At 33.0% G+C, this 13,284-nt stretch overlaps 1 protein-coding gene across 14 annotated transcripts in view; it reads left to right on the forward strand.

The window, feature by feature from the left end:
* The window catches only part of MYOCD (myocardin), a 157,490-nt gene that overhangs the window by 39,559 nt on the left and 104,647 nt on the right, over window positions 1-13,284 (forward strand). For 5 of the 14 annotated variants that reach the window (XM_074225145.1, XM_074225144.1, XM_074225138.1 and 2 more), the window contains exon 2: window positions 4,832-4,897. The exons of 2 other annotated variants lie outside the window; for them this stretch is intronic. In XM_074225145.1, coding sequence (XP_074081246.1) covers window positions 4,832-4,897 — 66 coding nt within the window. Of the gene's footprint in view, window positions 1-4,831; window positions 4,898-9,054; window positions 9,144-10,364; window positions 10,409-13,284 lie in introns of all 14 variants that reach the window. 7 more of the 14 variants (XM_074225141.1, XM_074225142.1, XM_074225143.1 and 4 more) reach the window with 3 other exon arrangements.

Genomic DNA, 13,284 nt, shown 5'->3' on the forward strand with positions numbered 1-13,284 from the left:
TCATTCAATAAACATTTATTAAGAAGATATCAGACAATGTACTAAGTATTGGTGTTAAAAATAAGGGATAAGGTGAAAAGGAAACACTACTCACCTTTAAGGAGCTCACATACTAATGAAGAAGAAACCGTAGTTATTGTAAAAATGGTCTGCTTATTTCGTACTGCCTCAGTACATATACATCTTATCAGATTACTTTTCCTATTTCAATTTTATTTTTATTTTCAATCCTAAATTCCTTTTCTCCCTCCTCCTCCTCCTCCACCTATTAAAAAGGAAAAAAATGCAATGTCCATTATACATAAAGTCATGCAAAAAATATTTCTTCATTAGATATATACACAGGAAGGGGGGAAGCAATAAAAATTAGGAAAGGGAAAAATGTTTCCATATACAATGCATTCATCATTTCTCTTCCTGGAAGTGATAGCATATTATTTCATAAGTCCTTTAGAGTTGTGGTGAGCTTTGTATTGATCAAGTCACTAATTCTTTCACAGTTGATTTTCTTTATAATGTTACTGTTGCTGTGAGCATTTTTTCCTGATCTGTTCATCTCACTCTGCATTAGTTTATATATGGCTTTCCAGATTGTTTCTGAAACTATGGCCTTCATCATTTATATAACAAAATATTATTCCATTGCCTTCATAGACTGTAATTTGTTCAGACATTCACCAATTGATGGGTATCTTCCTCGTTTCTTTTTTTTTTAGGTTTTTGAAAGGCAAATGGGCTTAAGTGGCTTGCCCAAGGCCACACAGCTATGTAATTATTAAGTGTCTGAGACCGGATTTGAACCCAGGTACTTCTGACTCCAGGGCCGGTACTTTATCCACTATGCCACCTAGCCACCCCATCTTCCTCATTTCTAATTCTTTGCTACAACAACAACAAAAAATGCTATAGTTTTATATATACTTGTTCTTTTCCTTTTTCTTTGCTTCCTTGAAGTATAGACCTAGTAGTTGTACTGCTGGGTCGATGGCTATGCACAAATTTATAGCCTTTTCGGGTATAGTTCCAAATTATTGTCCAGAATGGCTAGACTTGTTTACAATTCCAAGAAAGTGAATTAATGTACCTATTTTCCCACAACCCCTCCAGCATTTTGCTATTTTCCTTTTCTGTCATCTTAGCAAATCTAATGTGTATTAGGTGATACCTCAGAAATGGTTTAATGTGCATTTTTATTATTATTGATTTTGAACATTTTAAAAAATAAAACCATTGAAAATGTGATTTTATTCCTCTGAATATTACTGAAAACACTCTAGATTTCTCTATGATATATTCTGATCATTTATCAGTTTAAAATGGCTTTTTCCCCATAAATTTGAATCTAGTGAAGGTAAGAAGCATTTATTAAGTAACTTCTACATGCCAGAAACTGTGCAAAGTGGTGGAGATAACAAAGAAAAGCAAAACAATCAATACTTCCCCTAAGAAGTTTTCAAATCAGAGAATTCTTTATAAACAAGTTATATATAGGTTATATTTGAGATAATCTCAGAAGGAAAGCAGTAACTGTAAGGGAGACCAGGAAAGGCTGCTTGCAGAAGATGAAATTTGATATCTAAAGGAAAGCCAAGAGACAGAGGTGAGAAGGAAGAGAATTCCAGGTATGGAAGATAGCCAACAAAAATGTATAGTCACAAAATAGAGTATCTTATGTGAGTATGTGAAGGGTGAGTAAGGTGTAGGAAGTGTTTGACAAAACCAAAGACATTAGCTTCTGGGATAAGAACTCACTATTTAACAAATTTTTTTGGAAAAATTGGAAAACAGTATGGTAAAAACTAAGCATAGACCCATATCTCATACCCTATACCAAAATAAAGTCAAAATATGTATAGGATCTAAACATAAGGGGCGATACCATAGAACAAATAGCAGATCAAGAAATTATCTATGGAAAGGGTAGAAATTTATGACCCAACAAGAAATAAAGTATATTATAAATTGCAAAATGAATGATTTTGACTATGTTAAAAAATTTTTGCTCTGATAAAACCAATGCTGCCAAGATTAGAAAGAAAACACAAAACTGGGAAACAATTTTCACAGCTGGGGTTTTGATAAATGCCTCATCTCTAAAGTATATAGATAATTGAATCAAATTTATGAGGTTAGAAGTCATTCATAAAGGTCAAAGGATAGGAACAGGCAATTTCAAACAAAGAAATTAAAGCTATATACATATATATATAAATATATATTAATATTAAAAATGCTCCAAATCATTTCTGATTAGAGAAATGCAAATTAAAACAACTATGATTAACTATCAGATTCACTAAGATGGCAAAAAAGGAAAATGATCAGTGTTGGAGAGGTTGTGTGGGAGGAATGAAACATTGATGCAGTTAGCGGAATTGTGAACTGATCTAACCATTCCAGACAGCATTATGAAATTTTTGCCCAAAGAGCAATAAAATTGATCATACCCTTTGACCCAGCAATACCAACTAGACCTATATTCAGAAGAAATCATTAAAAAATGGGGAAAATCCCACATTCAGAATAGCCCTTTTTGTAGTGGCAAGAATTAGAAATTGGAATGTCTATCAATTGAGGAATGGCTGAACAAGTTATAGTATATGAATGTTATGGAGTATTATTGTTCTATAAGAAAACGTGAATGATAGGACTCTAGAGAAGCATGGAACAAATTACAGGAATTGATGCTGAAAGAAGAGAGCAGAAGCAACATCGTGAGTTGATCAACTTTGATGGATGCAGTTCCTCTTAGTAATTCAGAGAGCTAGGACAATCCTGGGAGACCTGTTATGGACAGTGCTATCCATATCCAGAGGAGGAAAAACAACACAAGACAAAACAAATAAAAAAGCTACAGAATCTGAATGAACATTATGTTCACTTTTTAAAAAATTTCTCTTATATTTTTCTTTCTTATCTCATGGTTTTCTTTCTTTTCCCTTATTCCTAATTCCTCATATAGAAAATGACTAATCTGTAAACATGTTTACCAAAAATGTATATTATGTATAATGTTCACCAGACTGTACAATGCTGAGGAGACAGGGTTGGGAAGGAAAGGAGGAAGGAAATTATGTAATTTATTAATATGCAAATGCATATGAATTAATGTTGAAAAACTTCCATAACATGTAATTGGAAAAAAATACCAATTGGAAAGAATAAGTTGTAAGAAGATTGGAAAGCTAGAAAGGGATCAATTCATGAAGGGCTTTAAAAGTTAAAGCCAGGATTTTATATTTGATTCTGGAGATAAATAGAGATTCTAAAGGGTAAAATGGAAGGGTGGAGTATAACTAAAGATCACTGGATATATAGGACTGAGGAGGATGAGATTTAGAAACCAGTAAACTGGGATAAAACAAAAGAATTTGTTCTTTGGCAGTTAGGAGTCTAAGATCACTAAGATTCAGAGAGTAAAAGGGAGTGAGAATGGCTTACTGTTGGGGCATGTGCCCAAGAATATCTTTAGAGAAAATCTGTTTGGGGAAGCAGATGATTAGAAGGTTCTAAGTTTTTGTTTATATGTATGTGTGTGTGTATATATATATATATATATAATTATATATATATATAATTATATATATATATATATATATATATATATATATATATACACACACATATATCTAGTAAGGGTCAATTCCCAAAACATCCAGACTGCCACATATGAGAAGTATTCAGAACCACAAAGATGTAAAAACAAACAAGCAAATAAACAAAACACTAAAACAAATAAACAGCAAAAAAATTAGAATATCCCAAATTGGACTTCCAGCTTCCCCAAGAAACCCAGGAGCAGGATTTTCTTCTGGGAAACCAGCTTGGCCCAGCAAAGAAAGGACCAGAATCCCACAGAGTTTCCCCTGATTTAAAGTGGGAAACCCAGAAATTCCAACCCAGACTTCCCACCACTCTCATACAGGATTCACAGCTTTGGGATCAAGGATTGCTACAAATTGTGTAGTAAGGATTAAATTGGTCCATATCTTTCAAAAAGGTTTTTTTCCTCCTCCCCACTCTGAGAAAGAGGCAGGGAAAAGATTATGGATGTTACAGATATGGGAGAAGAGGCTGCAAAGAAGCATGATATAACAGCGATAAAAACTGCAATATTTAAATTTATTCTCTCTTTTTTTCAGAATTAGAGGGAAATGTAAGTCAATTTTTCCAGAATATCCTTCCTTTGCATAAGTGTTTTACTCCTATATTTAAAAAACTTGCCCAGAATTCAATACAAAATCAGCTTATCTTCACTGAGAGGCAAAACCCCTTGAAAAAGTATAGATAGGCAAACAGGTAATTTTGTTTGTTCATGTTCTTTGACCATTTTATTTATAATAGAATTGTTCAGTCTTATTTTATTAACTTAATACTTCTATTGGATATCAGGGTTTTATAAGAGATTCTAAAATATTCAAATGTTTTAAATGGGCCTGTCATCTTATTGAGTTGGGAGTCTTCTCTCTACCTGAATTTAGTGTAAATGGGTTTCTCTCAACCAAAAGCTTCCTATATAATCCTAGTTACATTGATTTTTTTCTTACAAAAACTTCTCAATATACAAAAAATCAAAACACCAGAAAAGAAACAATGTCTAGGAGGAAAGAGTGGTCAATAGGTCCTGTCAAATGCTTCAGAGAGATCAAGAAGGGTGAAACTAAGAAAAGCCCATTGAATTTTGTAAAGAAAAGATCATTGGCAATTTTAGGATACCAGTCTCAGTTGAATGATGAGATCAGAAGCCCATCTATAAGAGATTAAGAAATAAACATGAAAAACAATACGGTAAAAGACTCAGATCAAAAGTTCATGTGTTTTTCCTCCTAAGTTTTACAGTTACGACTTCAGCAAAGAAGGACCCAAGAACAACTGGCTAATCAAGACATAATGCTGTGTGAGTATCTTCTATCAAACATAGTTTACTATCTATTGATAATTTACCTCCATTATGAAATTCCTCATAAATATCTTTGATCGTGAGTATACTCACTGTGATTAGAGATTCTTTTCAGTGGATTTATACTCTAATAGCACATAGAGAACTTTCTTTGTCTTGAAATATTGAGCAATTACTTTTCTGATTGAAAAAAACTTTCCAAATTTCCATTCCCAACAGATTTTCTTATCACTATCATCTGATTGTAGAGATTTATGCCATTTCTAATTTGCAATTAACAGGTACTTTCTTTTTTTTGACTAGAACACCAATACTGGTATCACCATATTTGGTATTACATTATAGTAATAAGTTGAACAATGAGAGAGATTAAATAACTATATTCCCACCATAATTACTTACTAATTAACAGGAAAATATCCAGGTGAATGAACCTTTTTAGCCAGAAAAATTTGCAAAGACCATCTACTGAGCTGTAGAGTATTTCCTTCCATTAATTGAAGGGATACCACACTATTGAAAACTAGAACACTTCAGAATACTTTTTTACATTTCATTCAATCTGTTTAACTTAAAAGAAAATATTACTTTGTTAATATTTTTAAATGACAGATACTTGAAACTTTCCCCCTCACATCAAAATATTAACATGTACATTTACCCAGTGATTTTCTCCCCAGAAATAAAAGATGGGGAAAACCTAAATTGGTAGTTCTCAAATACTTTGACCTTTATATTTTTAAATAATTATTGAGAAGTCAAAGGACTTTGTTAATGTGCATTTGTGCCTATCAATATTTATCATATCAGAAATAAAAACAAAATTTATATTTAGTAATTTAAAATATCAATAATAAATTTATTACATGTTAGCATGAGTAACATTTTTATGGAGAAAGATTTCTAAAATTAAAATTGGCATAACATTGTTTCATATAATTTTGCAAATCTCTTTAATGTCTGGCAAATAGATTTTTTATTTATTCTATATTAAATCTGTTGTGATACATTTTGATTAAAGTATATGAAGAAAATCTGGTCACACATAGATGTGTAGTTCTAATCTCTTGAAAGAGTCTTGGAGATGTCCTGGGTGAAACCTAGATAATATATCAAAAACCACTATCCTAGATGATAAAAGTTATTTAATCCTTAATCCTCATCATAGGCATATATGAATATTTTCCCTCAGAAAACAAATACAATAACACAAGTATAAATTCTGAGCCCCTGTGGTATGACCATAATCATATTATTACCTTGTAGTAATATTTATAGTACTTACCTCCCAGGATTTCTGAGAGGATAAAATGAGATATTTGTAAACCTCTATGTAAACTTTAAAGCATTATAAAATGATAGCTAGGTAGTATAAGTGATTGCAACAGCAGCAACAACAGTAAATAACTTTACCTGCTCTTACCCTTATTACCAGTGGTTTTGTTATATAACAATTTGTTATATAACAATTCATGTTTTCTCATGGTTTGAATAAGGTAAGTATTCTGCCCTAGACTCAGATTTTAAACCATGAATTTTATAGGGTTTTTATTTTTAATTAAAAATATAACTATCCCAAAGTAGAAAAATGGTTAAATAGCCTATAAGTAACTGTAGAGAGCAAGCTTTACAAAAGAGCTGGGTATAATTTAAAGTTAATTCTTAACTATTATCAGAGTCATGGGATTTTGGAGGTTTAAGATACCTCGGCAACAACCCAGACCAACCTACACACAGTACCTGACAAGTGATTACACAACATTTGCTAGGAGACTTTCAGTGATAGGAAATCCACTTCATCTCGAAGTATTTCATTCCACTTTTGGAAAGTTTGTTTTTAAAGAAGTTTTCCCTTACATCCAACCTAAATGAGATGTTTTACAAAACTATTCTTGGTTCTGCTCTCTGGTGCCCAACAGAACCAGTTGAATCCCTATTCTATATTGATAGCCCTTCAAGTAGGTAATATATACTCCCCTCCTTGAGCCTTCTCTTCTCCAATTTAAATATCTCCAGTTCCTTCAATCTTTACATTGTATAAACATAAGGACTATGATCATGTATAAACATTGTATAAACATAAGGACTATTACTGTCCTTCCTTGAAGACTCTCAAATTTATGTATATCCTGCCTAAAATATAGCACTCAGAATTTAACACAATACAGCTCTCATTTGACTGCAATAGAGTACAATGGTAACACCATCCTCTTTATTCTTTAAAGCTATGCCTCTCAATATACTCCAATATCACATTAGCTTTTAGGGACTGAATTATCCTACTTTTGACTGCTATTTCTGGTCTCTTCTCCATGGTATAATTAAAATAAAGTTTTCTAACTCACCCTGAATCCTTCATTCCTTCCAGAATTTAGCCATGACTCTAGGACTTCAGTCTGGACTAGAATCAAAAGCTGCTGCTGACTAAATGAATCAGTTCTCAAATTTCCTGTTGTTCAGTATCACAGTAACCTCAGAGCTTAAAGAATAATTTATATGACCTTTTTTTTCATAGTTCCTGAAATAAGCTTTACCACTTAGAACCTCCTCCTATATACTAAAAGAAAGAAACAGAGAAAAGTAAAGCAAAACAACAAATCAAAGGCATTTCTCCCAATTACTTTTCTATCAGGTGTTTCTGGCAGCTAGATAGTAATGCTTATAATTTGAATGAAAAGCATTTGGTATAGTGGAAAGAATACTGAATTAGGAGTCAAGAGGATTGGGTTTGAGTCTCAACTCTAATATTAATGAACTCTACAACTTAAGGTAGTCAATTAATTTCACTGGGCCTGAGTTCCTTCACCTGCAAAATGGAACTGGATCTTTTTTTCCAGCTCTATGAATCCATTAAGTCTCCAACAACTTACAACTTTTATAAGTTTCCTTGAGAGAATTCTCAGAAAGATCATGAATTCCTTCATGTAAAACATTTTAAAACACATTTAAATAAGAAATTTTAAAAACAGATATATTTAAGCTGTTTCCATTATAGCCCCAAAAATTCAGAAAGGGTTTCTAACCCCCCCCCCCCCACCAAAGCAAACTACTGGAGTCTTTACATGTGTTGAGAAAAAAAAAGATCAGGTTTGTATTTTACCTATTCTTTCCTCTGCCAATATTTCTGTGAAGAAGTTAGTGAGCAGTGAAAGAGTCAAAAGAAAGAGAAGGGGAAACTAAGGATCTGCAATTCAGGTGAATAATTCTTCACATGGGTTATAAGTTTTTCCAGACAAACTATTATAGGTTCATCTCCTGAATCCCACTGTTGCTTTATAATCCAATTTGTTTAATCCAGAAGTGAAGGATAGAATTTAATTTATAGAACTCTTCAAATACATGACAATGCACTGGATCATCCACAAGCTAGATAGAAGTGATATTTACTTTTCAAAATATGATCACATATCTTGTTAGCAAGTTTATAGGTAGAGGAAGTAGACTATAGGGTCCCTTGCTCCATAGTCCTAAGAGATTTAAAAGTCACAGAACATAAATTGGTCCTCTGTAATAAAATTTCCTGAACCATGGAAAGGAGACTAAATTTGTAAAAAAAAAAAAAAATGGACTTTTTTGAAATGTAGTTGCCTAAGCAATGAGAGAATCTTGGAAATAGATTAATTGGGGGGAGGGAGATTCTTATCTTGCTTTGTGGTGCCTGAAGAAAAAGGAATCAAAGTTAACATTTTAAAATGCTCATGAAAGATTGTTTTAAAAATTTTTGGAAATTATCTTCCTTTAACTTCAACTAGTTTACTTTTTACTACTAGTACTTAGTTAGAAAATTATGTCACAAAATGTATCTACTTATATTTCTGTGTCTTTTTAAAATAAAACATTTATATTAGAATTTTCATCTTAGTTACATCCAAGAATTATATCCATAAGTAAACCCTAAATTATATTTAGCCAAATACATAGTAAAGACCTAGTATTATATGTACCATTTTTTAAAAAAATCATTAATTAGGTATTCTAATTCTATATAATAAAATTTATTCATTTCTTTAGCTTAAGTGAGTTCTAAAGTATATGCTAAAATATTAAGACTTCTCCTACTAGGAAAGTGTGAAATTTTAACATGCTACGTACTATTGGATTCACAGATAGAAGGGAACTTAGAGTTCATCTAATTCAACAATCTCATTTAACAGATGATAAAACTAAAGCCCTGTGAGGTGAAATGAATTTCTCCAAGGTGAAATGGTTATTAAAAGCAAAGTCAAGATTCAGCAGAACCAAGGTGCTTTCTTGGGGGGGGGGGAGTTGTTTTTTACTTAATATCTAATTTTTTCCACTGAAGCAGATATCCTTTACCTCCAACACTGTTTCTCCCTCTGATATTGCTCTATTTGCCTCTAATGGAACTTGTGCCTTATTAAGTTAGACCGTTATTTACCTCCCCATTTTGTAAGTTCTTGAAAGTAAAGACAAGACCTGAAGCTGTACACATAATAGACACTCAACGTAGTTGTTGAATAAATGAATAATCATTCAAAAATAGCAATAAATATTTTAATTTAGTCAGAAAACTTTAGTTCATTTGCAATTCTCTTTCCAAAATACTTCTTCAGTCATACTCTTCTGACAACTACCCAACTGCCACCTGCTTAATTTGATTTAGTAGCTACTAGCAAAGAAATTTCTATCCACCATTCCTCCTCCTTAAAGATGCAGAAAGAAGAGTTACCAGTGCTCCTCCATTTTCAGTCTTATCACAGAACCTATCCAGATCATTTATCTGAAACGAACCAAGATCATTAATAGTTTTGGAAAGCTCTGGTTCAGGTATCAATATTCCTCATTTATTAAAATTAAATTTCAGTTTATTTTCAAGTTTGAATTCTCTTCCTTTCACCTCTCCCTCTATACCCAGTCTCTATTGAGAGAGCAAGAAAAACAAAAGCTATTAGAGGCATGTAGAGTCAAGCAAAACAGATTCCAGTATTGACTATGTCCATAAAATCCTCAAAAATATAAGCTTTCATCTGCACTCTTAAATCTATCACCTCTCTGTCATGAGCAGCATAATTATATCTAGAATTATGAATAGTCATTTTGATTAGACCTTAACTTTTTCAAAAGATTACCTTCCCTATTTTTATTTTCATTTAACTTAGAAATTGAGGCTTTCCAAATATCATTCCTTCTCAAAATTCTTAAGTCAAAGAAATATATCAGTTATGTTAATAAAACTTTTTAAATGTTCCACTTTCCCCCTCACAAAAAATAGAACAAAATTCTAACTTTCTTGCCACTATCAAATGAACTGGCTAGCAGAGATTTGGGGTGTTAGGCGGCCATAAAAAAGTGGAATATAAGGGTGAAAAGAGAAGAAAAGAATATAGTGGGGAAGTATCATCCTGGACATGAGCACTCTAGTCCAATGGATAGATTAATCTGGATGAATTATCCAATGGCAATGATCTGACTATAAATAGCACTGCCTTTATTTGTTTTGCAGACTAATCCAAGCCACAGAATCCACACATTTACTGCAAAGCCTTGGTAAATTCCTGAATTCTGTGATATTCTCATCTTGAATAGCATGAAGAATGAATTCGGCAATTCCTGCACCCACCCTCTACCACTACCACCCCCCAACCCCACACAACATGCCACTTAATGATAGTTTTAAGATTTTGCCTGAACAAAAAGTCTTCTTTTTTCTGGGGCATTCACCTGACTTGGCTTCTCCATACAAGCATCCCACCCTGTTGGCTGTTTAGCAGAATGTTGCACAAATGGGTCAATCTGTCTGTCTCTTTCCTTCTTACTATCACATCAAAAGTATAAGGAACAGGTTCCTTGACCCTTCCTACTAGTCCCATCAAGATTCTGGCTCTTGGGGCGGCTAGATGGCACAGTGGATAGAGCACCAGCCCTGGAATCAGGATTACCTGAGTTCAAATCCGGCCTGGGGCACTTAATAATTACCTAGTTGTGTGGCCTTGGGCAAGCCACCTAACCCCATTTGCCTTGCAAAAAAAAACCCTGAAAAAAAGATTCTGGCTCTCAATTATCTTTCCTAGATTCTTTAAGGTCATTTTAAAAAAATTATAGAGAACAATGATTGCAGTGATACTTTGAAAAATACATATAGCTATCTATGGATATTTACATATGTATCTATGTATGTATCAATATGTGTATATATTAACTTATGTATATATATATATATATATATATATATATGTATAACAATATCATATGACTCTTCCAAGAATTCCAAAGTACTTCACATATATTGTGACAAGTTCTTCCCAAGGTTAAAAACATATCCTGGATGTATCAAAATGACTTTTGGAATTTCACTACCCCTGTGCAGTATACTTCTATCATGAAGACACTGGAGAAGTCATTTGCCACTGTAGCTTTCAAAAACTCTTTACTTTTCCAAAGGGTGAGTAGCTCATAGGAAAAGAGTTTAAGTTCCAATTATCTTTTCACAAGTGAAGTAGTGAAAGAAAAAAGTTTTTAAGATGGGAAACTGAGTAGAGGAAGATTAATTGACTTGCTCAAATTTTTCAAAGATATATGACAAAGCATGGATTGGAGCCTAAACCTTCCTAATTGCTGTTTCAGGATTATTTAGTTCAATAAGATGTGATTTTCAAAAATCATTTCTCAGTATTCCAACATGGAAAGTCTTCCCTAGTAATGAGTAGGATGGTCTACACTTCACTGTTATCCAGTTCAGTCAGTCTCTCCATCCAACCTTCCCTCCACTTTATGAATTCCCCTTAGAAATATTGACATATTGTCTTCTTCCTGACTTCCCTTGGTCAGTAGGAGAATGTCTACCCACAACATCAAATCTTTCTGAGTCAAAAATATGTGCCCCTCAAGCACCTGCAACAAAGCAAAGGTTTTTCTAATATTGCTGACTCAAATTAGTTAAATCAAGAGAGAAATGCATATAACTTGCAACATTGGAGGTGATAGAAGGTGATAGAAAGAAAACACATTTTTTTCTAAGAAATATGTGATCTCAGGCAGGCTGTTTACTTAATCCTCCCAGATCTATCAAAGGACCTCAGTTTGAATCCTGATTCTGCCATTTACTGCCTGTATGCCCTTGGGCAAATCATAAAATTCTCTGCATCATGTTTTCCTCATTTGTGAAATGAGAGTGCTGGAGTAGATTACCTCTAATGTCCCTACTATATCTAAATCTGGAAGCCAATGGTCTTTAAAGTTTCATTCAATTATGAAATCCTGTGAAATTATGATTTTAAGGTTCTATGATTCATCTGATTCAGCAAGAATGTATCAAATATGTTTCTAACTGAATTTGTAACCAAATTCAGGGTCAAAGTTTCAGAGCAAGAAAGGACTTTAGTGATACATTAGTAAATCTTAGGAACCGGAGACCCAAAGAGGTCAAACAGAAGATTTAGGATTAGAACCCAGTTACTGGGCTCACACTTCATTTGTAGGACTCTTTTCTATGAACCCATGTTGCACAGCCTATCTATTTCATAAGTATTGAAATTTATGCTCAGAGAGGTAAAAGGGTTAAGAAAACCCCACTTAATTTGTTCTTATTTGAAATTACTTTCACCGTTCTTGCTTTAGAATCACCAAAATCCATTTTAACCACAAATTTCAATGACCTTTAAAGTGAAAGCATTTGATATTTGAAATCTAAAGTTTAAAATGAAAAATGGCCATTTTATTCATATTTAAATACCAAAGTTCGAACAACTCAATTTGTCCACACTCACTTTTAGAGATTAAACATTTTCTAAAGGTGCAGACTGAAAAAAAAAAGTCTTTTTCCTTCTCCACAATTATTACAAGTGGACTATATTCTCTTTCCTATCCCACATTAAGATTTTAATATCTATTTCCTATGGTGTTCTAAACTATGGAAAAATCCATTTTAACCATGCACAAGTCAATAAGAATTTATCAAATGCTTACCTACTGCAGTTCAGGAACTGTGTTAAACATTATGAATACAAAGAAAGATTAAAAGAAATCCCCTACCTTCAGAATTGAAGAAGGTGACATCTTCTAAATAAAAAAGATACAAATAAGCTATATACAGGATAAATAGGAAATAAGTAACAGAGAGAAAGCACTAGGATTTTGAGACTGGGAAAGGCATTCTGTGGAAAGAGGAATTTTATTTAAGACTCTAGGGGAACCAGGAGGTAGAAAGGGCAGAACATTCCAGGCATGAAGGACAGCTAGGGAAAATACATAAAGCAAGAGATGGAGTGTCTTGCACATAGTGAGACCAGTGAGACCAGTGCCACTAAAATAATGAATACATTGAATCAGGGGTAAGAAGACTGGAAATAGGTGGAGGGACAGCTAGTATATGAAGGGTTATGGATGTCAAAAACAGAAATTTGTATTTGATCCTTGAGGTAATA

This window comes from Macrotis lagotis, chromosome 2 (genome assembly GCF_037893015.1).
Source record: "Macrotis lagotis isolate mMagLag1 chromosome 2, bilby.v1.9.chrom.fasta, whole genome shotgun sequence".
Lineage (NCBI taxonomy): Eukaryota > Metazoa > Chordata > Mammalia > Peramelemorphia > Peramelidae > Macrotis > Macrotis lagotis.